Genomic DNA, 25670 nt, shown 5'->3' with positions numbered 1-25670 from the left:
GTAGTAAAAATCTTGTAAACTTTAAGCACTATTCATATAATCTGATTAAATTTTAATAAGGAATGACTAATAGGAAGAATAGTGAACAATAAGACTAGACCTGGTATCTTAAAAACCTAATATGTGAATAAATAAAATATTAGTTTGGGTCCTTGTTGATTTATTGGTCAAATTCGTAATTTTTTTGTCATAAATCGAATATTCATTGAATAGTGTCCTAAAAACGTTTGGTAATAATTTCACGTTAAATTATTGTTCCTATTACACTGCGGTTTTTTTTTTCAGGTGAATCTAAAAACCAGCATAGTGATAGCACAGTAAACAAATAAACTTTTTTGTACTATTACGAATAATTTTCAAGTGTAACTAGTGACGTTTAATCTACAAACGCATTTGTGAAGTCAGCTGGGAATGTTAATTAGTTTTTAAAGAATTTTTGTGTGTTTGTACTGTTTGTTTCTATTACATATTTGGAAGTCGGAAGGACATTATCAGAGATAAACGTAAGTATTAATTTATTTATTACAATTCAAGTTTTTATTTAGCTGCGTTGGGTCGGATTAGAAGAGCACTATTCCTTAAAGGCGACTAAGAAATTAACCAGAAACTTTGCTTCAGTGTTTTCAAAGTACTAAACCTCAATAGTGCGAACGCCAACTGTCAATTGCTGTTATTAAGGCATTCTGTGAGCCTGCACGGCTGCAGTGGTGGTACTGGTACTAATCGATTAAAACTGGAGTTACGTAGGTACTTAAAAGAAATTATTTTATGCTAGCTCTACCCGAACTATTTTTATCCCTATCTATCCGATGGTAGCCTAACGGGCTATTCCAGTTTCTCGCGGAAGGGTAGGTGAGCTCACGGGCTCAACCTGAGAGTAATTGCTAAGACTAGCCCTAGTAAGAGCAGTGCTTCGCAGAATTTACCACCAGGTAGGAATCGCGACCCAATAAGAAGATCTGACGGGAAACTCAGTGGGTTGTATCAAAGTGGGGCATATCTTATAATTGGATCATTTACATTTTGGACAAGTTTTAAATAGCTCTCCGCGCCATTTTATAAACAGTTAAATGATAGAAGTTTAGCTTTCCGATTCACGACAAAAGTCTTCCTTGTCTACCGTATTGTAAAGAATCAAAACTGACTTTTATTACTATTTAAACGTTAATGTTATTAATGACAGGTTTATCTTCGACAAACGTTGACTTCGACATAATCTATGATGCATTAGCCGCTTAAATATATGTTATGTGTTAACATAGGTTATGACATGTTCTTACTTAAAACCAAGGTTTGAAAATCGGTCCAATTGCCTATTTAAAAAAAATTGCTCTTAAAAATATTGCGTTCTGCTGACAAAATAATGAAAGTTTCAAATGAAATTGACATTAGATACGGCTGTTTACGATAATTAGATGATTTTTAAATTACCTGTATCTTCGTCTATTCTATGCTATTATCTATATATTAATAATACGTGAAGCAAAATCTTTGTATCCCTTTTTACGAAAATTGCGCCGACGGAGGAGTATGAAATTTTCCACACTTATAGAGAATATAGAGAAGAAGTGCACAATGCTAATATTTTTTTAAAATAATGCATAAAAGATACATTAAATCAATAAAGAAATCATTACACACACTACATACCACATATTTGACGCACACACGCATGCATACTATTTATTGTCAAACTTTTGCTCTTGGCGTATGTTGTCAAATTGAGTATAGGTTAAATATTGTTTGCCTTTGGTAATATTTTTATAGTGTAGTCTTGGCGAAATTTGTGATTATAGAAGTATAAATTATAATTATAATAGTGTACAAACATACAATTCCAATTAATTATAGTCGAATTTCGACTACTGCGGGACCTCTAGTATTATATTATACTGGATGCTATAAAAAGACAATTTTCTTCAATAAGATTTCCCATATGAAACTGGAGGTTGTACTTTCCTAGTATTGCATAAGTTAATTCATCAAATGTTTATTAAGATTATACAATTTAATGTTTTTAGGTACTTTTCGAATATATTTAGCGATTCATTGTTTTCTTACGTTACATGAACAATCTTGGCTTATAAACGACAATCAGCGGTGTTGATTGTTTGCAGGCTCGAATTTACTTTTATAAGTACCTATAGGAACTTTCAAATTGATAATAGTAATTGAGAGATTATACCATAACAATGTTTTGAATCAACACTCACTTACGTATTCACTTACAAATTATGTATTCTCAAATCGAATGTTAAATAGTACTTTCTTTTCCCCCTATCTAATCGCTTCGAAGGGCTATTCCAGCTTCGAAGGTTTGGCATGCAAGCTCATGGAGCTCAGCCTGAGAGAGTTTGCTAACCCTAGACATAACAAGCAGCCCACTGAGTTTTTTGCCGGATCTTCTGTAGGTCGCGTTTCCGATCCGGCGGTAGATTCTGCGAAGCACGGCTCTTGCTAGGGTTCGTATTAGCAACATGGTCAGGTTTGAGCCCCGTGAGCTCACCTACTAGTTAAGGTTACGTTGATATGGTCTCGCTAGACCATCGGCTTAGGAAGGAAAAAAATAAAAATAACAAGCAGTGTTTTGCAGAATCTCTACCACCGGATCGAAATCGCAACTAATCTTTGTGCCACGTAGTACCATAGACCCAAATCAAATGATTTATTTTTCCATTTATGAATCGAACCTTGAACTATTCACAGCGTGAGATGGTGGGACTTCTTGTAAATGATATTTATTAACACACACACACACCATCAATTGGACTTGAACTTTCTATGGATTCTTGGCTATTTTATCTACTCTAGAGAAAGAACGACTGTGACAGTTTGATGTTCAAATCTTCTCAGATGATCTTTGGTATAGTTTTCCTAGCGTCTTATCTCAGAGCGATAATCCTTCAATAGGCATCCAGGAGTTGTAATCGTATGCCGTAACAACAAAACAGAGTGAAAATTTCACCTACTTCAACACAATAGCACATACCACTAACAGTTCGTATCGAAACACAAACAATAAACACAAAAGAAGACAAACACGCTATTAGAAAATAAAGTTCAATTAATCTCATGTAATAGTTATTGTGTGTCAGAACATGTGTGCCAAGGCCGCAACACCCGGTAACAAGAGCGCCGAATGAATTCAAAACACAACATTATGTAAGCTTACACAATGGTATATCGGTATCATGGTAACGTTGAACAAAAAAAATTAAAAACAATATATAATTTTGAAATTAGAGTATGTGCTACTGTTTTCAGTGATTCCCTACGTCATTTCGGATCCTCCCGATCCACTAACGGTGCTTTTAGGTACTTCAAGCTCCGGTCATCGTTCTCGTCGAACCCGTCGCTTGCGACGAAGGGCTTGGGGAGTAAATTAACCCACAGGCACAGCCCACTAAGTTTCTCGTCGGATCTTCTCAGTGAGTCGCGTTTCCGGTCCGATGGTAGATTCTGCGAAGCACTGCTCTTGCTTAGTGTTAGTTAGTTAGTGTTAGCAACGTCGTCAGGTTAGAGCCCCGTGAGTTCACTTACTCGCTCGGTTACGCTGGCATAGCCTCTCAAGGCTACCAGCTTAGGTAGGAAAAAAAAAAGTGCAGAATAAGGATTACGATTTTCGTGTACCGTCTGAAGTAGACTTGGTATGTGTAACAGAAATGAGCATTACTAAAAGCATTTCAAATCTGCAATGAGAATTTTCTTCGGTTTTCGCGAGGCGTAGATAGATTAGCGGTGTTATTCGTCGACATTTGAATATTGTGCTAACTACCATTAAATCTATATCTATACTAATATTATAAAGAGGAAAGATTTGTTTGTTTGTTTCGAATAGGCTCCGAAACTACTGGACCGATTTGAAAAATTCTTTTTCCATTAGAAGCCGACATTGTCCCTGATGAACATAGGCTACTTTTTTTATTTTATATATATATTTTTTGGTTTCATGTGTGTTTTAATGTTTCCGAAGCGAAGCGAGGGCGGGTCGCTAGTTTTTCTATAAAATTATTTCTTGACATTTATTTTCACACAAAAAGAACTGACAGTATCTTGAAGTCAGTTTGTTAAACTCGGGTTTTAATCTTTACAATAAGAGAATCCACGAGTAAGATAAGCTCCAAATATATGTATAAGGTAAAGGTACCAATGAAATGCGAAGACCGTTTTTCCCGAAATCCATTCCACTTTGTCACTCTTCAAAATTAGAACTGTCACTTCCTTCAAGAAACTATACAGTCAAAGATTCCCGTATTTTTTGTACTTTCCGTTCAAAAAACGAATACCGCCGGAGCGGGACCTGGCACGTACCTACAACAAATAACTCGGAACTTTTTTGGGCTGATAAACTTTTTACACCAAGAAACTGGGAATGCTGTTAATAATTATCTTAATCGATATTTCCAGCGATGTTTAAAAGTTTGTTTTTAGGTATACAGCGGCTTGGCTCGGCCCCTGGCATTGCTGAAGTCCATGGGCGACGGTAACCACTCACCATCAGGTGGGCCGTACGCTCGTCTGCCTACTAAGGCAATAAAAAAAAAAACAAAAAAAAAACTACATTCGATACTTTTCCTTTAAGAATATATGATATAGAGGTATATTGAGCTAATTAATTGACAATCATTAATAATAAATTAATAATAGTAATACCTACTCGTAATTCCTTTGACGGTGGCTGGTAAAATGGCATCTCACCAAATAGCGACGCATTCTTTTTTTTTTATGGCTTAGATGGGTGGACGAGCTCACAGCCCACCTGGTTGTAAGTGGTTACTGGAGCCCATAGCCATCTACAACGTAAATGCGGCACCCAGCCTGAGATATAAGTTCTAAGATCTCAGTATAGTTACAACGGCTGCCCCGCCCTTCAAACCGAAACGCATTACTGCTTCACGGCAGAAATAGGCAGGGTGGAGGTACCTACCCGCGTGGACTCACAAAAGGTCCTACCACCAGTACAAAAAGTCCTACCACCAGCAATTCGTTCCGATTATGCCCACGTGCAAATTTAAAACCGACGTGAAATGTCAAAACGTTTCACGTCGTTAAAGAAGACACGTTAAGTAATACTCTGCTTAAAGGTTACATAGAAAAAATGCTAGTAATGTCCGCATTGCATCGGTACAGGCCCAAGTTATGCAATTATAACTGTTGATTCATGGTAAAATATACAAAATCACTATACGGAAACAAACATGAAAGAGTAAATATACTCATTTCGAATAAATCGGTTAAGTAAAATTGACGTTTCTAGTTTTTAATGCTTTAATATTGCGGTTATTTTGCTATGTTTATTGTCAGTTGAATATTACTTTATTCGTTTATTAGGTTAATCTCTAAACTGTATAATATAGGTATATATGCCAAAACTTTTTTATTGCTTACTAGCTGACCCGGCAGACTTCGTAGTGCCTCAATCGATAAATAAAAGACCTAAACCTTTGTTTCAAAGGAATCATCAAAGGAAAAACAAAATTGTTATTTTTAATTAATTCCGAGCATTTTCATATTTATCTTTTTTTTTTTTTTTTATTGCTTAGATTGATGGACGAGCTCACAGCCCACCTGGTGTTAAGTGGTTACTGGAGCCCATAGACATCTACAACGTAAATGCGCTACCCACCTCGAGATATAAGTTCTAAGATCTCAGTATATGTAGTTACAACGGCTACCCCACCCTTCGAACCGAAACGCATTACTGCTTCACGGCGGAAATAGGCGGGGTGGTGGTACCTACCCGTGCGGACTCCCAAGAGGTCCTATCACCAGTGATTACGCAAATTATAATTTTGCGGGTTTGATTTTTATTACACGATGTTATTCCTTCACCGTGGAAGTCAATCGTGAACATTTGTTGAGTACGTATTTCATTAGAAAAATTGGTACCCGCCTGCGGGATTCGAACACCGATGCATCGCTACATACGAATGCACCGGACGTCTTATCCTTTAGGCCACAACGACTTCAAAACTATATTTATATTCTACATTTTAAACCTTTTCTGGACTTCCATAAATAATTCAAGACCAAAATTAGCCTAATCGGTCCAGCCGTTTTCGAGTTTTAGCGAAACTAACGAACAGCAATTCATTTTTATATATAAGATAATATAGATATTATTCTGTGGTCAAATTGAGAATAGATTAAATATTGTTTGTAGTGGATTTTTATAGTAATTTGGCTAGCTATGGGGGAATCTCTTTTGTAAGCTGAACGGTTGCGGCCGCGAGTACCTTTACTCAATTAGTTTAATAAAAATAAATTATGTTTTTATTTATATATCATAGTTACCTAACGCAAAGCTTAAGCCATTTTGAGGCTACAAAAATTGAAAATTGGACTGTTGATGCGTTTTGTATTCTAAGCATCCATTAAGGAAGGATTTTGGACTTTTCACCGATGCATTTCACTTCTAAGGGAGGGAACCGGTTTTGTGGATCTCCGTCTTATTTAAAATCAAAAGCCTATTTCATGTCGTATAATTATTATAGAAATTAATGTTTTATTTAATTATTTACAGCATAGAACGTGTAAACGAGCCCACAGTCCACCTGGTGTTAAAGGGTTACTGCATGAGTGCCGCCAACCTTAAGACATAACATTAGAGCCTTAATTTGTATAGTAATTTTTAGCATCGCACTAAGCTCCTTATGAGTAAAGTTCATCTATACTGCTTGTGATCTGTGCATACAACCATAGTCAGTTTTAGGATAAGGTCAATTTAATAAGGAATCTTTAAGCGGTAGGCCGCGACTTCTGGGCTGTTTGGCTGAAACCGCGGCACATAAACTCTTTTATTTGCGACAAAAAAAAAAACAGTTAAAAGCTATCAGTAAAAGCGGTGTAACCAACAGTGCGTGAACGAACGTAATCGACGCGCAAGCGTCGCAACTCTATCGCTACATCTAAATGAAATTGTCAAGAAGATCCGAAGGCCCGCAAATCTAACAGGGGTCGCAGAAATGTCGCGTCGAAAGTGAATCCAATGGGTTATGCAACGGCAACCTTCGTCACACCACAATCGATAAATAGTCGGAGAAGATTCCAGAATCTATCTATATAGGTATATAAAAATGAATTGCTGTTCGTTAGTCTCGCTAAAACTCGAGAACCGCTGGACCGATTTGGCTAATTTTGGTCTTGAATTATTTGTGGAAGTCCAGAGAAGGTTTAAAAGGTAAATAAATATGAAAATGCTCGGAATTAAATAAAAATAACAATTTTGTTTTTCCTTTGATGTGTCCCCCGTCGCGTCGGTCTTTTAGTTATAGATTAAGGCACTACGAAGTCTGCCGGGTCAGCTAGTCATCAATAAAAAAAACGATCTTTTTTACGATACACATTTAATGAAATGACGGTTTAAATGTATTGCTAATTTCAGAATGACCGGCGACGGTGTTCTCTTTTTATCTTCACCTTATCCCGCTAGGCACAGCTAATTTTTCTCTTCCATTCTCTTCTATCAGCCGTCAGCTCAATACTCATTCTTCCTCTCTCATATCGTCATTCACAAACTCCATCCATGTCTTCCTTCATGACCTTTGCCCCCTCTACCTTGCACTACCATTCCCATACATCTCCTAGTCACGTGCATCTTCTCTCTACGCATCACATGTCCATACCACGCTAACCGTGTACTCTTTGTTAATTGGTTGTCTTGTTATCGTTTATTTTTAGTCCACAATTTGTTTACGAGTTCATATTAGGATTCATTATTTTATTTTGAACGTTTACTGGTGGTAGGACCTATTGTGAGCCCGCACGGGTAGGTACCGTCACCCTATTTCTGCCCATTTCTGCCCATTTCTGCCGTGAAGCAGTAACGCGTTTCGGTTTGAAGGGTGGGGCAGCCGTTGTAACTATACTGAGACCTTAGAACTTATATCTCAAGGTGGGTGGCGCATTTTCGTTGTAGATGTCTATGGGCTCCAGTAACCACTTAACACCAGGTGGGCTTTGAACTCGTCCACCCATCTAAGCAATAAAAATAAAATAAAATAAAAACACTAATCATAATGAAATCATCTTTTTGTGTGTCTTTCCTATCATCGATAATTTTGTATAAATGCCGAAAATAATGAAACGAATTAGGCCAAATTATGACATCGTAAGCGTACGTTTACAAAACTATAAGCGCGAATTGAACGTGTCAATAAAGAAATCGTAATTCGTAACACTACCACACTACTAAATGGTATGGCAACATACAATTTGTATGGTATCAAAAAAAAAAGACAATACTCATACAAAATATTTAGCGTCACGTTGCTAAGTCGCTTTATACATATAATGAATCAACAAAAACTCCGAATCGAGTGATCAAATCACGTGGAGAGTTTCAATTTCTCAAAGAATATTCATGCCTAAACGGATTTACGAACGACTGTCGCGATGAAGGATTAATGTCGTGTAATAAAAAATTAAAGCCCCAATAAATATTTAGTTTTATTGTTGGTAGGGCGCAACCGAAAACACGGGCGTGACTCAATATTATCCCAAGTGATAAATGACAATAGATTCTTAGAAATATTGTCTAATTCATAGAAATCTTCTAGCCTAATTCATTCCTACTTTAATTTAACTGTGTAACAAACCAGTGCCGCACGTGATATTCAATACGTACGCTATTAAGTAGCTTCTTAAGAGAAGCTTCTTTTTTATTGGTGGCGGACTCACAAGAGGTCTTCTCTTGTGAGTCCGCGCGGGTAAGTACCTCCACCCTGCCTATTTCTGCCGTGAAGCAGTAATGCGTTTCGGTTTGAAGGATGGGGCAGCCGTTGTAAACATACTTGAGACCTTAGGACTTATATCTCAAGGTGGGTGGCGCATTTACGTTGTAGATGTCTATAGGCTCCTGTAACCACTAAACACCTGGTGGGCTGTGAGCTCGTCCACCCAAATCAGCAAAAAAAAAGCACACGAATACAACGACAGGCATGGAATTAAAATCAAATTCGCACAATCTATTAATTTGAGTTACGCACACTTAGGTACCGCAATCTCGCCTTTTCGCCACCACGATCGCAGTCTTCCGCGGCGGTAGACGGTGGCCGTGGTCACGGAAAACTTCGCAGTCACTTAGTAGATATAAAAAAATAAATTGGTGAGTAAGGTGACGCGACGACCCGACGCAAGCTCATGTAATATGGTACTTTTAATCTAGATCCGATCGAATGGTACTCGGTTACTGTTTGTCAAATATTTTGAGAGATTTACTATATCTACCAAATGGCCAATGTTAAAAATAGATTCAAGAAACTTATGTTTTCATACAATTAGTGATGGCTTCAGGGGAGCGTGGCTGCGGATCACTAATATTGATTTCGAACAATTGACTGGACATTAACTGTCACTCAGCCCACTGAGTTTCTCACCGGATCTTCACAGTGGATCGCGTTTCCGACCCGGTGGTAGATTCTGCGAAGCGCTGCTCTTGCTAGGACTAGTGTTATTGACGTCCAGGTTAGAGCCCTGTGAGCTCATCTACTCGCTCGGTGATGCTGGTATAGCCCCTCGAGGTTACCAACATTCTCTTCTTTTTCTTCAGTATGTTGCACTAGGTATTAGGTGGGGTCGGCACAGCTAATTTTTCTCTTCCATTCTCTTCTATCAGCCGTCAGCTCAACACTCACTCCTCTCTCTCTCATATCGTCATTCACACACTCCATCCGTGTCTTCATCGGTCGACCTCTTCCCCCTCAAGGTTACTAACGTTAGTAGCGAAAAAAAGACTGGACGTAGGCAACTTAAGACTTGAGTTAAAAATTGGAACTGTAATGCGAGCTTCGACCGCGAACCCGTGCAAGGCAGCCAAACATTGCAACACCATACTCGTTACATAACTCAAAACAAGTTTTGCAATGTCTCATGCACTGTTCTTGCATGAATACCTGTTAGCTTACGTTCGGCGTTGTACTATGATGAGTTGCAGTCGTTTTGGTTATGTAATGTTGCATTTCTTACGCAATATTGGTTCAATACAAATAGGTTCACATTTTCGAGAGCGTAAAGTATGCGTGTGTCGTTTTGTTGTCTGTTTTCATTTAATAGGTAAATTATCTAACAAGCGCTATTAAGAAATAAGGAGATAATTAGCTTTAATACGTTTTTTTTTTGTTTGATATCTTTGATATATTTCGTTCAATTCAAAATTGTGACAACGACCTTTAAATCACACCCAATAAATTTTCATAACTTACCAATGTCATAATTCTAAATCCTTTTAACCGACTACTGCTAATTGGTACAATGTGCTGTACGGTACTGTAAGATATGTTGAGTCTGTGCTTATATGTAGAGCGTATGTATTATGTAGGGCAGTGATTCTCAACCACTGTGCCGCGGCACTTTTGTGTGCCGCCAAATTTTGCAAATATATAATAATGTTAATATTATTAAATTATATCATTTAAAACGAAAAATATTTTTAACATATATTTAAATATACATATATTTAAACATATATTTAAATCCACAAAAAAATAAATTATTTGATTATTTGCTTTGCAGCCTTGCATTTATGCAGTGTGTTGTAGTAAGTAAATCATTTTTATCTTTTTCTTTGTGTGCCGCCAAATTTTGAAATCGTTAAATATGTGCCGCAACAAAAAAAGGTTGAGAATCACTGATGTAGGGTGATAATGATAAAAATACATTACAGTTTACAACCTGTTTATGGTGCGAAGATTCGACACAGACTAAATAAAACACATACATACCCCGATACATAATTCTCCAATTAAAAATGGTATAAAATGAAAATTTACAAAAAAACAATACAAATTGTAAATAGTATAAGAAAAGATTAAAAATAGTATAAAAATAGAAAAATCTTAACTAAGTAAACATTATCCATTGAATAACAAAAATAAGAAATGCAGGATACAGAAGATATGCAGGATATTATATCTTATCAATCTAGAAACTAGTGCATTAAAATTTGTGCCACTTGCGACACAAGTAATATAAATATAATCACATAATTTAATACGTAACAAGACATTTAATTTAAATAATGAATTGGGGTAACACCGACAATGGCCGCGCCAATCATTTTACACGTCGTTAATTCGTCACAATGGCGGAACCACGAGTATTGCCATATTAACTGTGAAGTTTTTTCTTAATGATGCATTTACATACCAACAAAAGCCAGGGATTTTATTTATAACTCGTTGACCCGGCAGATTTCGTAGTGCCTCAATCGATAAATAAAAGACCTAAACTTTTGTATAAAATAAACTTAATACAAACAAAAGGAATCCGTCCGAAGGAAAAACAAAATAGTTATTTTTACTTAATTTGAAGCACTTTCATATTTATCTACCTTTTAAACCTTCTCTGGACTTCCACAAATAATTCAAGATCAAAATTAGCCAAATCGGTCCAGCCGCTCTCGAGTTTTAGCGAGACTAACGAACAGCAATTCATTTTTATATATAAGTAGAAGAAGAAGGTATAGATTTTGATGCTACTAAGAATTATAATTGATAAAAGTCGTGGTGATGCCAATTTTGTTGGTTTTTCGACGGATCGAGTTAGGTAAGTAACTCTTTTAGGAGGTTTGGTGAGAGATTGTGGAGCCTTACATCCATATCCTACAAAACGATCAATTGTGACCTACATATAAGAGGCTTTTATGCAGTAGACCATATTATGAATTTAATTATTTATAAGCACAGCACGATGTGCGTATGAAATGTTCGTCCAAGATCTTTTTTTTTCTAATTTTTTTAATAATGTTTTGTGTGCTTTTAAAAAAAAGGTGTAATCACAAAACGAGTAATAGCAATTTAAAAAAAGGACAAGTCCTTTGAGGCTTTTTTTTGGCCAGTTAACCTCAGGACTGGGTGCTTTTGCTCTTTGGCCACATATATTGACAACAAAATGTTTACATACAATAAGTAGGTTTCAAATTACCTATTTTTTTTTAATTAATAGCCAAGCTAATTATTATTAGGACCTCGGAGTTTCGAACCATAGCCCTGTATCCGATGACGCATAAGGAATATAGCTTTCATATTTGCAAAAACTTTATAATGTTGATTACCCTCTGTTCAAATTACATTCTATTTCTGACCCAAAATTGAGGCTGATGTCGTCGTTAACATAATGGCGTGACGTGCATATCCGAGTGATATTACAACGTTCATCACGTCTCACGTCCGGAGATTATTGTTGTTTACATAATTGTTGGATAATTCTCATTGTACATTCACCTTTTGTGGCTGAGAAACGATAAAGGTTGTTCCGAGTTCAGGAGTTATAGAATTAAAATTTATTTTTTCTATTTATCGGGGCTGTACGAAATATATGTCTTTGCCTTGAAAGAGTTTTTAAAGAATATTAGTGTGTGCACATTAGCAACAGCTGGTTTTATTGCTATAGATAGCAAACGAGCGTCAACTGGTGTTAAATCGTTACAGGATATAATACCTTGAGACTAAGATGTCAGAGTCTTAATTTTATTGTACACGATGGTTCTCTAACCGTCCGAACTGAAACGTTTCCATTGTATAACGTAACAAACTATACACACTATCAACTTTAGCACTAGTTATTACGTAAATTATGACATTATATTATTCGACTTTGACTATGTTAATCCTGCATCATGGAGGAAGTAAGTTCGTTAACGCGCGGATAAAATGGAGCAAATAAAATTACTTTTACATACATTTCTAATCAAATTTACAATTAAAGAATATGTAGTAAATATTTCATAACAACAAAAATCGCAATGCTTCAAAGCATGCAGATGTTCTATATTCGTCTTAAACAATACGGAAAGTTCTAGAAATCGAATGGGAATTAAAATACTTTTTTCCCGCGATTTCAACATCGTTTTATCTTTGACGCGATTGAATCGACCACATTCGTAATAAAATACGACTAATTACAAACTTCTATTGAGTTCGATAATTTCTCACGTAATAAAAATATTTAAGTGGAATTTTGAAAACATTCTCAAGAATTCGATTCTGTGTAGGAACTTTTTTTTCAACGTACGTTTGTCTCATAATAAATTGATGATGAGAAAGAGACAAACGGATATGAATTCACACAAATTCCATTTTCGATATTTGAATCTGGAATTCTAGATATACGATAAAAAATCTCTGTTAATCTCATCCGATAGTTATGTAACACTATTATCTATATCTATACTATAATAATATAATATTATAAAGAGGAACGATTTGTTTATTTGTATGTATTGGATAACTTACTAAAACTCCATTAATGTAACCTAAGGTGTAAAAAAATGACCTAAAATATTCTTTACATCGCGTGCCCTGCGAAAACTATTGATGATAGAATAAAATAATGTACCACGACTTTGTAGAGCACATTATTATTTACAAAAATTTTTGAGACAGCATATGTCTAACTATTATAGTTATGCCGCAATAAGTGTTCTTTTATTTAAAAAAATAAAACAACGTCAGATATCGTTGAAATTTTTGTTAAAGACCCGAGCGGAGCCGGAGCGGGCCGCTAGTTGTCATATATTTTTGAAAATGGCGTCGAATAACATCTACTATGAACGTTTGTTCCTCTATAGTCGTTTGCTTGTCCACCTTCACAGTCCACATGTAGTTTGCAAACGGGAAATACGCTACGTGCCGTGACACAAGACAAACGAGCCCGACGGACTCGCGGTGACATGACATCACAATCGAAAGTTCGAGAAACGGCCTTCACCTAATAGCACAGATTACTACACACAGACTCGTTTCGCGTTATATAACATTTGTTTATTTGAAACGATTAGAGCAAGCAAGGAAGTATATAGAAGTCTTCCACGTGTGTTGTATTGCCATAATTAAAAAAAAAATGAACATGTTTCAAATATTTCGTCACTACATTATATTGTTGTATTGGGATGTAATGGGGCAAATTAACACCACACTGTCTCAAATGCCAACCCTACCTGCACGTGGTGCATCCTGCTGATTGACGGACAGGGCTCTGGTGACCGATAGATGGCGGAATAACCATCAACAAAACCGCTCGGTGCGGAAATCTCCTGGCCGGTAACGGGCAGCAGCATTACCGGTGCAAGGCACCGAGCACTGCGATCGCCAACCCGCCTGCCAAGCGTGGCGATTACGGCATAACCCCCCCTTATGGCAGCTACAAATAAAACACGGCCCCCAGTTCCCGGCAGCTTTACTATCCCTGGCTACGGTAGCAGTCATGGTAACGGTAAGGCAGGGGGTGCGAAGAATCCCCGGGCTACGGACAGCTACCACCAAATGACCCTGGCGACTCTCAATACCCGGACCCTGCGGCTTGACGAACATATTGAGGAACTGGAAGTGGAATTAGGAAGGATACGATGGCACGTACTAGGGTTGTGCAAAGTCCGAAGACAGGGGGAGGACGTCATAACTCTAGACTCAGGCCACCTATTCTACATCCGGGAAGGAGACCAACCTGGACAAGGTGGAGTTGGCTTTCTCGTCAATAAAATCCTCACGGACAACATTGTGGAGGTATCCAGTGTGTCAACACGGGTAGCGTACCTCGTAATTAAGCTCACCGAAAGGTACTCCCTTAAGGTGGTGCAAGTATACGCACCGACTTCGTCATACTCGGATGACGATGTGGAGGCTGTGTACGACGATATCACCAGGGCTCTGCACGATACCACAAAAGCCCACTTCAATGTTGTCATGGGAGATTTTAACGCTAAAGTGGGAGTACAGACTTGCGACGAATCGGTGCTAGGATCCTTCGGTTATGGATGTAGGAACCACAGGGGGCAAATGCTAGTCAACTTCCTTCAACGCGAGAGGCTCTTTCTAATGAACTCGTTCTTTAAAAAGAAGCCACAAAGGAAGTGGACTTGGCTAAGCCCCGACACTGTGACGAAAAACGAGATAGACTTTATTATGACGGACAAGAAGCATATCTTCAGGGATGTCTCTGTGATCAGCAGGTTCAATACCGGTAGTGATCACCGACTTGTCAGAGGCACACTGAATATGGACTTCAAGTTAGAACGCACTCGTCTAATAAAGTCTACGCTTCGACCCAGCCTACATCACATGGCTGTAGATCCGGAGCAATTCCAGCTAGATCTCCACAACCGATTCGCTGCCTTGGAAACCACCACAGACGTAGACGAGGCCTTAGATGGCGTGGTGAGGACACTGAGACAGGAGGGACAGAGACTGTGTCCAAAGGGTCGTACAGGCAGAACATCAAAGCTATCATCCGAGACTCTCCGGCTAATGGAAGAAAGGCGAGAAAACACACAGGCCACACAATCAGAGAAGGTGGCTCTTAATAAGAAAATCAGGACGCTGATACGACGCGATCTCCGACGGTACAATACTCAGCGGATCAATGACGCAATCCAGCAAAACCGAGGAGCCAAGGTGTTCGTGCAGCGTCTTGGTAAAAGCCACCTTACAAAACTGACCAAAAGGGATGGCCAAATTCTCGCCTCCAAACCGGAGATTCTCAGGGAAATTGAAGACTTCTACGGAGGCCTCTATACTTCCAAAGCAACTAAGCCTGTCTCCGACCCAGCAGATGTCCGAGCCACACTGTCCCGCCACTACACCGACGAGCTGCCACAGATTAGCGTAGACGAGATCGGGATGGCTCTTGAAAATCTTAAAAACGGAAAGGCCCCGGGGGAGGATGGTGTTGCTTCTGAGCTCTTGAAAGCAGGAGGTCTTCCTGTTATTAAGGAGCTCCAGAAGCTCTTCAACACTGTCCTCTTTACCGGTAAAACTCCAAAGACGTGGAGCAGGAGCATAGTTGTCCTTTTCTTTAAGAAAGGAGATAAAACACTTTTAAAGAATTATCGCCCCATCTCGCTCCTGAGCCACGTCTACAAATTGTTTTCAAGAGTCATAACGAATCGTCTTGCTCAGAGACTTGACGACTTCCAGCCTCCGGAACAGGCAGGATTCCGAAGAGGATTTGGTACCGTGGACCACATTCACACAGTTCGGCAGATTATACAGAAGACTGAAGAGTATAATCTGCCACTATGTCTGGCGTTTGTGGACTACGAGAAAGCCTTTGACTCGATCGAGACCTGGGCTGTTCTGGAATCTTTGCAGCGGTGTCAAGCGGACTGGCGATACATCGATGCACTAAGATGCCTGTACGATGCCGCTACAATGACCGTCCAAGTACAGAAAGACCAGACGAAACCAATCCAGCTGCGCAGAGGTGTAAGACAGGGGGATATTATATCCCCGAAACTGTTTACAAACGCACTGGAGGACGTCTTCAAGACTCTGGACTGGAACGGACGTGGCATTAACATAAACGGCGAGTACATCTCACATCTTCGCTTTGCCGATGATATCGTCATCATGGCGGAATCGCTGCAGGACCTACAAAAAATGGTGCACAGCCTTAATACTGCATCCCAACGGGTTGGCCTCGGAATGAACTTGGATAAAACCAAGGTAATGTTTAACGGAAACGTCATTCCGAGACCAATCGATGTTGGCGGTACACCTCTCGAGGTTGTTCAAGAGTATGTCTACCTGGGACAGACCATACAACTAGGTAGAAACAACTTTGAGAAGGAAGTGACTAGAAGGATTCAGTTGGGCTGGGCAGCGTTCGGGAAGCTTCGTCAGGTCTTTTCGTCGCCCATACCACAATGTCTGAAGACAAAGGTCTATAATCAGTGCGTCCTACCCGTGCTTACCTACGGAGCCGAAACGTGGACACTGACTGTGCGACTAGTCCACCAATTAAAAGTTACTCAGCGAGCTATGGAGCGAGCTATGCTCGGTTTGTCATTGCGAGACCGAATACGCAATGAGGTCATTCGGGCAAAGACCAAAGTGATCGATATAGCTCGCAGAGTTAGTAAGCTGAAGTGGCAGTGGGCTGGTCACATATGTCGCAGAACCGATAACCGTTGGGGTAGACGTGTTCTGGAGTGGAGACCGCGAACCGGCAAACGTAGTGTAGGACGCCCTCCTGCTAGATGGAGCGACGACCTGCGCAGGGCAGCTGGCAGTAACTGGATGCGTAGAACCGAAGATCGGGTTCAGTGGCGAGCTTTGGGGGAGGCCTATGTCCAGCAGTGGACTGCCGCAGGCTGATGATGATGATGACATTATATTGTATAATATTTTGTGACTCAGATTTTTTTAATGATGCTTCTGAGATATCTATACATATAAATAAAATTAGATTGTCTGTTTGTAATATTGAAATAACCGCTTTTTGCTACATGGATATGAATGTATATACGGTACATACACCGAAATAACATTTTTTACGATTTTTGTCTGCCTGTCTGTCTGTCTGTTTGTTTCGGCTAATCTCTGGAACGGCTGGACCGATTTTGACCAGACTTTCACTGATAGGTCAGCTACCTATCATATAAGGAGTAACTTTTTTTAGACTAGATTCGCCCCGCGGCGTCACCCGCGGTTATTGTCGTACCGCGGGATAACATCGCGAGACTCAGTTATTCAATCATAAAATTTAATGTTTCCGAAGTGAAGCGAGGGCGGGTCACTAATTTTTTTTTTTTTTTTTTTTTTTTTTTTTTTTTTTTTTTTTTTTTTTTTTTTTTTTTTTTTCCTACCTAAGCTGAGAGCCTTGAGAGGCTATGTCAGCGTAACCCTAACTTTAGTAGGTGAGCTCACGGGGCTCAAACCTGACGATGTTGCTAACACGAACCCTAGCAAGAGTCGTGCTTCGCAGAATCTACCACCGGATCGGAAACGCGACCCACTGAGAAGATCCGGCGAGAAACTCAGTGGGCTGTGTCTGAGAGTTAATTTACTCGTCGAGCCCTTCGTCGCAAGCGACGGGTTCGACGAGAACGGTGACCGGTGCTTGAAGTACCTAAAAGCACCGTTAGTGGATCGGGAGGATCCGAGATAACGTGTTTTGGGCGACGTCGACTGCTTTCCATTCTGTCCGCAGGATCGGGAATGTAGTTACCGGCGGCCACGATGAGAGGATTCTCGTGTCGTGCCGCTTTATCGAAGTGGCGCATGGACGCCGACTGAAGATACTTACTGATGGACTCTAAGTCCAGGTCGTCATGGAGGTCGACGTTCCTGACGAACCACGGGGCTCCGACGGCTATCCTGCAAAAACGGGATTGAATAATTTGAAATGTTTTTAGGTGTATGCGGGCCGCGTGAGCGAACACTACACTTGCATAGGTCATGACGGGGCGTATGCAAGTTTTGTAGAGTGTCACCTTATTTCTAAGGGACATTTTACTTCGCCTACATATCATCGGGTAGAGACGTCCTAGAATGAAGGCGGCACGGTCGCGTACCGTCTTAATGTGGGGGCGGAATGTCATCCTACTGTCGAGGGTGACGCCTAAGTACTTGACCTTCGGGGCCCACGGTATGGGCTGGTCGAACATCGTGATTGGGCGAACGGCGGGGGCGGGGGTATTGACGCGCCTAGTCGGAAGGGGGATGCTCAGCGTGGTGTTCGGAGGGCGACCCCTTTTGAAGAGCACCGCTGTGCTTTTCGTGGGGTTAATGTCGATGCGCCACTTCCGGAACCACTGTCCCATGGTGGTAGCTGCGGTCTGAAGTCGTCGATGAAGCAACGCCTTCTTCCTACACGAGTAGTAGATGGCGGTGTCATCGGCGAAGAGCGCCAGATGGGTCTCCGGAGACCGGGGTATATCGTTGATATACAAACTGAATAGTAACGGGGAGAGGGCGGAGCCTTGCGGGACTCCGGCTGTGACGTGACGGGGCCGGGAACGCGTTCCCTCGACTCGATATCGGAACGAACGGTTCGACAAGTAGTCTCGTATGATGAGCACGAGTCTGTCTGGCACTCCCATGTTATACAGTTTGTATATCAAACCGTTGTGCCAGACTTTGTCGAACGCCTTCGCTATATCGAAGAAGAGGGCTCCTGTCGGAATGGGTTTCCGCCTGTTCAGCCCTAGTAAGATGTGCTCCGTGAGGCGGTGCACTTGATGGACGCACGAGTGTCTGGCGCGGAATCCAAACTGCTCGTCTATCAGAATTTTGTTCGCGGATACAAAGTCCCAGAGGCGTTTACGAAGGAGCCGTTCGTATAATTTGCCTATCGCCGGGAGGAGACTGATGGGGCGGTAACTCGCGGTTTCGTTATTCGGTTTGCCCGGCTTGTGTATGCCGATAACGTCCGCTTCTTTCCACGCCGCGGGAAAGATGCAGTTCGTCATAGCAGCATTTAATATCGTGGCCAACATCGTTATCAGTTGGGCTGGTAACAGTTTTAGCGCGCGGTTGCGGATGCCGTCGGAGCCGGGAGCTTTCCGTGGTTGTAGGCTATCGATCGCCTTCTTAACCTCGGAAGTGGTAATGGGGGGTAACGCGTCCGAGGGCGGCAGGGAAGCTCTGCGCTCGACCTCCCTGTCGACGAACTCGGTGTGTTCGGGGTCCGCGTGTTGAGTGCTGGTGGTGCACTGTTCTTGCAGTGCATCGGCCAGCAACTCTGCCTTGTCATCGTCATCGTAAGCCGGTGGTTGGCCTGAGGGGCGTACGAGAGGCGGCATAGTGACGATAGTTTCGGACTTGAGGGTCCTAGCTAGTCGCCAGTATGCTTGGTGAGTGGGCGCGAGTTCTTTTAAATAACTATCCCAGTTTTCGTTTCGGGCGTCGCTCAAGCGGGATTTGACCTCCCGCTGTAAGCGACGCATCCGAGTCCGGTTTGAATCCGTGGGATATCGATCGTGGGCCCGGATTGCCGCGTTCCTGACTCTTACGAGGTCCCTAAGATCGGGGGAAAGTCTGATGCGGTGGAAGCTATCCTCCACATCGACTTGCTTAGAAGATCTTATGATCGCCGTCGAGACGTGATCAGTGAAGATGTTTATGGATTCGACGGTGTCCTCGGGGGATGGAGTTGAATCCGGGCCGCAAGGGAGGATTGGTGGAGCGGTGTCAGCTAAGCACGTGCCTAGCTTCTTCCAATCCACCATGGTCCTCGTATCTGGTTCGCGGTTGAGGGGGCGACCGAGCTGCATGACGACAGGTCGGTGGTCTGAGTCGAGTTCTGACATTGCCTCGATGGAGCGCAAGCGCAGAGTTACGTTCCTCAGCAGTGCCAGATCTATTGTGCTCGGACGACGCGCGGCGTTGTACGGATAGCACGTGGGGGTCGGGGGGTTGAATATCTCGAATGTGAGGTCGTCTATGAACGCGTCGAGACGCCTACCGTTCACATTCGTGCGATGGCAGTTCCACCTAGTGTGGTGGCAATTTAAATCGCCTGCCAGAATGACCGCGTCCCCCATACCGAGCAGTGTCTCGAGGTCACTGCTCAGGAGGGGTTTGTCAGGAGGGAGATATACGGATGCGATGACGATCGGCTGGTGTCCCGTCAGCGCGATGCGGCACACTGACGCCTCGATATGTAAGAGCGAGGGAGTATCGAGAGGGACGCAGTGCAGGGCCCTCCTATAGTAAATGACAGTCCCGCCCTTGCGGGTGGAGAGTCTGTCATTCCTAACCATGACGTAATTCGCGACTTTGGGGTCGCGACGCGAGGGCTTTAGGAAGGTCTCCTGCACCAGAAGGATGTCGATGAGATTGTCACGTAGAAACTCATAAACCTGGTCGCGCTGACGCGCGAGTCCGTTAGCATTGTAGAATGCTAACTTCAAAGCATGGGGTTTTAATCTCGCGTTGCACGCCATTGATTACCGGTAATCAAACCAGCGTGCGCTGGACGGACTCGATGACGTCGATGTATTCGAACGTCGCGTTTAGGCGGTCTTCGGCCGTGACCGCTCTGCGCATGGCGTCGGCGAATGCACGCATGCGGTCAATAGGTCACTAATATGTAATAATACACTTAAAGTCCCCCATAGCCACAGCCCACTGAGTTTCTCACTGGATCTTCTCAGTGGGTCGCGATTCCGATCCGGTGGTAGATTCTGCGAAGCACTGCTCTTGCTAGGGCTTGTGTTAGAAAATTCTCTCAGGTTGAGCCCGTGAGTTCACCTACCCGTCCGGGCGTAGCTGGAATAGCCCCTTAGGCTACCAGTGAATAGGTAGGGGGAAAAACCCTTAAATTAGAGTATTGTTGTGTACTACCATCCCTACCTAAGCTGATAAGCCTTGAGGTACTACCATCGAAATCTTGTTATTGATATTAACCACGATTATTCCTGTGTAAATATTTGAATGCACAGATGTTTGCAAAATTAAATTTTCCAAAAAGTAAACCAAACTTTTAATATTTGTGTTTCAAAATCGGGTCTCTTCTTATAAACACTATTATTTAACGGGTTTTTACTACTGTTTTCATATTTAATAAGTTCAATCATACAAATGAAGCAAACAAATCTCTACACTATTTTTCTAAGCCTAACACTGGATTCCGGTTTTATAATAATAACTATATAATGCATGTCTTTTGTGGACAAATTTAGAAAGCTAGTTGCTATAAAACTTTATTTCATTTCTCGTTGGGAGTGTTCTGAGCTACACGGGTAGAAAATACCGCCCTGATTTATTTATGATGGGAATAACCACGAATTCGATAATTTCAATGGGCACTGGTAACAGTGCAAACACCAAGTGGACCAGCTCAGCTGAATAAGGACTGATCGATAATAACAAAAGCAACACACTATTGAAAACATAGCGATTGGAATCTTATAATACTTTCACGAGATCGCTTTTAGATTGGCTAGTTACAGAACACTGGAGCCTTCCGCTTTTGTAGGAAGTGATGGCGAAGTAAAAGTATTCAATATATAAACATTATGATAACATATTTCGAAGTGTTCATATTTCTTAACCACACACTTTTAAATCGACTTCAGAAAAAGAAGGTGGTTCTCAATTCGACAATACATTATTTTAAGAACGAAACAATTTTGATGAGTTATCTATTTATTTGAAAGCTAATGCTTCTCTCGTGTTCCCAACTAAATTTTTATCAAGAACGAACCAGTAATTTTTAATGAATCATATTTAAGTGACTTCATAGTATTCGATGACATTCTGTACTTTGTTCATGTCGCTTTTCTTTTTTATAAAAAAAATGTACTATTTCATGATAGAGAATTGAACATGTCCTGTGTTGAATTACTATAGTTAAATATTTCTGCTGTACCCGAAAAAAAGGACAGTGTTGTTTTTTATCACTTCGGCCAGTGAATGAGCTCCCAACCAATTGCTGTTTAGTGAAATTATAAGGTCGGAGTCTCAATTGTACGGCCGATCCGAGTCTCCGAACATTCAAACCGAAACGCTGCTTTGTGGCAGAGATAGGTAGGTTTGTAGCACCTACCGGCGCAGACTTCCAATATGACATGCCACCCACCTACAACAGAGAAACTGAGATTGCAAACCGTATGTTTTCAACAATGCATTCAAATAAAAAAATACCAGTTGATGTGATAGTCAAAGGTCTATTGTGATATTAGAGAAAGTACTTGTGAACTAATCACGTTTATTTTCGATTGCGAATTAACGTAAAACATGAACTTACTTGAAACAAGAAGTGGCCTAGCAAATTTATGGCTAGCCGTTGCTACAAATCACTCCTATCAGATTTTATTGAATGCTGTTATTACCTGAAACAAAATAAATTAAATTGATTTTGGAATGAAAAATAGTAGTACGACAATTCTTTTTTTATTGCTTATTGCTTAGGTGGGTGTACGAGCTCACGGCCCACCTGGTGTTAAGTTGTTACTGGAGCCCATAGACATCTACAACGTAAATGCGCCACCCACCTTGAGTTATAATTTCTAAGGTCTCAGTAAGGTCGCATTACTGCTTCACGGCAGAAATAGGCAGGGTGGTGGTACCTACCCACGCCGACTCACAAGAGCTCTTATCATCTGTAATTACGCAAATTATAATTTTGCGGGTTTGATTTTTATTACACGATGTTATTCCTTCACCGTGGAAGTCTATTCGTTAACAGATTACAAAATAGACATATTTGTCAGGTCGTTTGAATTTTTTTCCTAGAACCTGTTGGTAGAACAATAACCGACCTAAACCGGGAGAGTTTTCGATACGTCTCATTTATGACACTCTCTCTATATAAACAAGTAACTATGTCACCGTACGTCTTCGGATTTTCTATTATTCTAATAAAAACTAATTAACTGTGTCGCTCCGTTTTGAAAGTGTCACGTAACCGTGTCACGAAAAATCGGTTTCAGCCGGAATCTTGAATATTATATTTCTTTGTTTTATTTCCATCTACCCTCAATTTTTTTTTAATATGTTTCGTATTTCAATTAATACAAATTATATTTTAAATAAAGAAACATCACAAATTTTTACTAAATTTTTGTCTACTAAATTCTTGCCTTTGCACTATGAAGTAATGTATGACGAGTACACTCGTCAATTTCAGTTAACTACTTATTCTAATTGACTTTTAATTTTTTATATATTTATGTTTCGTTATTATGTAGACCGGCCGATGGTAGCAAAAATAGTTATCAATTTAATTGAAGTATTGAAATAGAGGAATGAACAAAATAATTTATGCTGTCATATCATTCAGCAACATAATAATAATTTAATATTTGGGCCGGCCGGCTAATACACACAATTTTATGAGCATTATTGGTCTTCACTTCGCAGTGTTTCCGAATCTCCTATTCCAATATTAAAATTAGTTTTTTTTTTTCGTTTTCAGATGCAACAACAACAGCATTTTACATACAAACAAGAAAGCGATGTCGCGTAACATGCTGCGGCATATAACCACAAAATTCCATCAAATGAAAAAAAGTAAACCACCAGACTCGACCAATACAAATACCTTCGACATTGGAAAAAGCAAAACTGAACAAGAAAGTAATGAGATACTGGCAACAAAAGAAAAACTGTGATTAAAAAGAAAATGGGTGTGCACGTCCTTCTAGCGTCCACGGCCTTGAAAACTGTCAGTGTGACCGGATTATGGTTAATACCTCTGTTGCTTGGGGCGCTGACTTATCACAACTATAACTCGTATGATCCGGAATCCAAGGTGCTGGATAAGGAACCGAGGCGAGAGTATGACTTCATAGTGGTCGGGGGCGGCTCGGCAGGGGCCGTTGTAGCAAACCGACTGACCGAAGTCTATAACTGGAACGTTCTCTTGTTAGAAAGTGGTAAGTTTTTTTTATAATTTGCGTAATTACTGGTAGTAAGACCTCTTGTGAGTCCGCATGGGTAGGTACCATAACGCTGCTTATTTCTGCCGTGAAGCAGTAATACGTTTCGGCTTGAAGGGTGGGGCAGCCGTTGTAACTATACTCGAGACCTTAGAACTTATATCTCAAGGTGGGTGGCGCATTTACGTTGTAGATGTCTATGGGCTCCAGTAACCACTTAACACCAGGTGGGCTGTGAGCTCGTCCAACCATCTAAGCAATAAAAAAGGAGAAGATTTGAAATGTCGCTACTCATCATCATCATTATCCTGCCCTTCTCCCAGTCACCTGGGGTCGGCGCAATATGTTTTCTCCTTCCATACTCCTCTATCATATACCATTTCTCCGCTCACTTCCCTCTTACACATATTGAAATGTCGCTACTGATATGATATAATGAAAACAATAAACGAAGCATATTTGGTAGTTTGTAAGTTTTTTGATTTATTATTTATTTAGTGTTCATTGAAATTGTTCATATGCATGTATTTATACAGAATTATGAACCTTATCATTTTTTAATGCACCCACGGGTGTACGAACTCATGGTCTGGTTCGTTTTATTTCCTTTGTCACTGCTGCTTTCTTAAAATTCTAAATTACCATTGAAATCTTTTTCCAACAATTGAAACGCGGCAAAATAGAAATTAAAGAAAATAATCTTTCTTAACACGCTATATAAAAATTAGAATTTTTTTATATAGACCCCGAGGAAACCTATATTTGGTCTTTATGGCCCAATTGAGTGATAGTGATTGGGTAAATTAAGTCATACGATTGAAACTCAATTTTATGATTGTTACTGACCATGATATCAAGTTGAGTCACAAAAAATATTGTTTTTATTTCATCTGATTTACATGAGTTTTAAAGTAGCGTTTTCGTTCCTTTTGCAATATAACGATTGAGTCACATGTGCATGCATTATCAATCGTATTGATACAAATTAACTTAAGGAAAGAATCAGCAAGCTGAAGTGGTAGTGGGCTGGTCATATATGCCGTAGAACTGACGATCGCTGGAGCAGAAAGGTTCTCGAGTCGAGACCGCGCAGCGAAAGACGTAACGTGGGACGCCGCCTGGATAGGCGGTGCGATGACCTCCGAGCGATGACCGGCAAGAAGTGGATGAGGAGAGCCGTAGACCGGGCTCAGTGGTGTGGATTGGGAGAGGCCTATGTCCAGCAGTGGACGACTGTGGCTGTTGATGATGATGATGATGAACTTAAGGAGGTAATGTTACAATTCCAGGTCCCGATGAAAACGAAATAACGGACGTCCCTTCGCTAGCAGGGTATCTGCAGCTAACGAAGCTGGACTGGCAGTACAAGACCGAGCCGACGCCATACGCTTGTCTGGGCTTCAAGAAACATAGGTGCAGTTGGCCTAGGGGCAAGGTAGGCTGCAGAATTTTTACATATCTTTTTATTGCTGCTTTAATGCCCAAAAAAGTTTACCTATGAATATTTGCCTTGTGAATGTTCACATTCATGTTCATATGGGATCGAAATCTTAATTGTATTGCACGAAAC

General features: G+C 40.7%; 2 protein-coding genes across 2 annotated transcripts in view; one reads left to right on the top strand and one right to left on the bottom strand.

Moving 5' to 3' along the window:
- Flo2 (flotillin-2) overlaps positions 1-25670 on the bottom strand; it is a 419882-nt gene that overhangs the window by 222258 nt on the left and 171954 nt on the right. The gene's annotated exons all lie outside the window — the stretch shown is intronic.
- Positions 1-25670, top strand: part of LOC114252887 (glucose dehydrogenase [FAD, quinone]) — a 30672-nt gene that overhangs the window by 1721 nt on the left and 3281 nt on the right. Inside the window, exons 2-4 of the mRNA XM_028187566.2 lie at positions 286-503; positions 23638-24097; positions 25390-25535. Of these exons, the coding sequence (XP_028043367.2) occupies positions 23845-24097; positions 25390-25535 (399 nt within the window). The 5' untranslated portion in view covers positions 286-503; positions 23638-23844. The remainder of the gene's footprint in view (positions 1-285; positions 504-23637; positions 24098-25389; positions 25536-25670) is intronic.

Source organism: Bombyx mandarina, chromosome 16 (assembly GCF_030267445.1).
Source record: "Bombyx mandarina strain Sakado chromosome 16, ASM3026744v2".
In the NCBI taxonomy this organism is placed as follows: Eukaryota; Metazoa; Arthropoda; class Insecta; order Lepidoptera; family Bombycidae; genus Bombyx; species Bombyx mandarina.
Note: the sequence above shows the minus strand (reverse complement) of the source record. Positions and strands in the feature narration are given on the sequence as shown.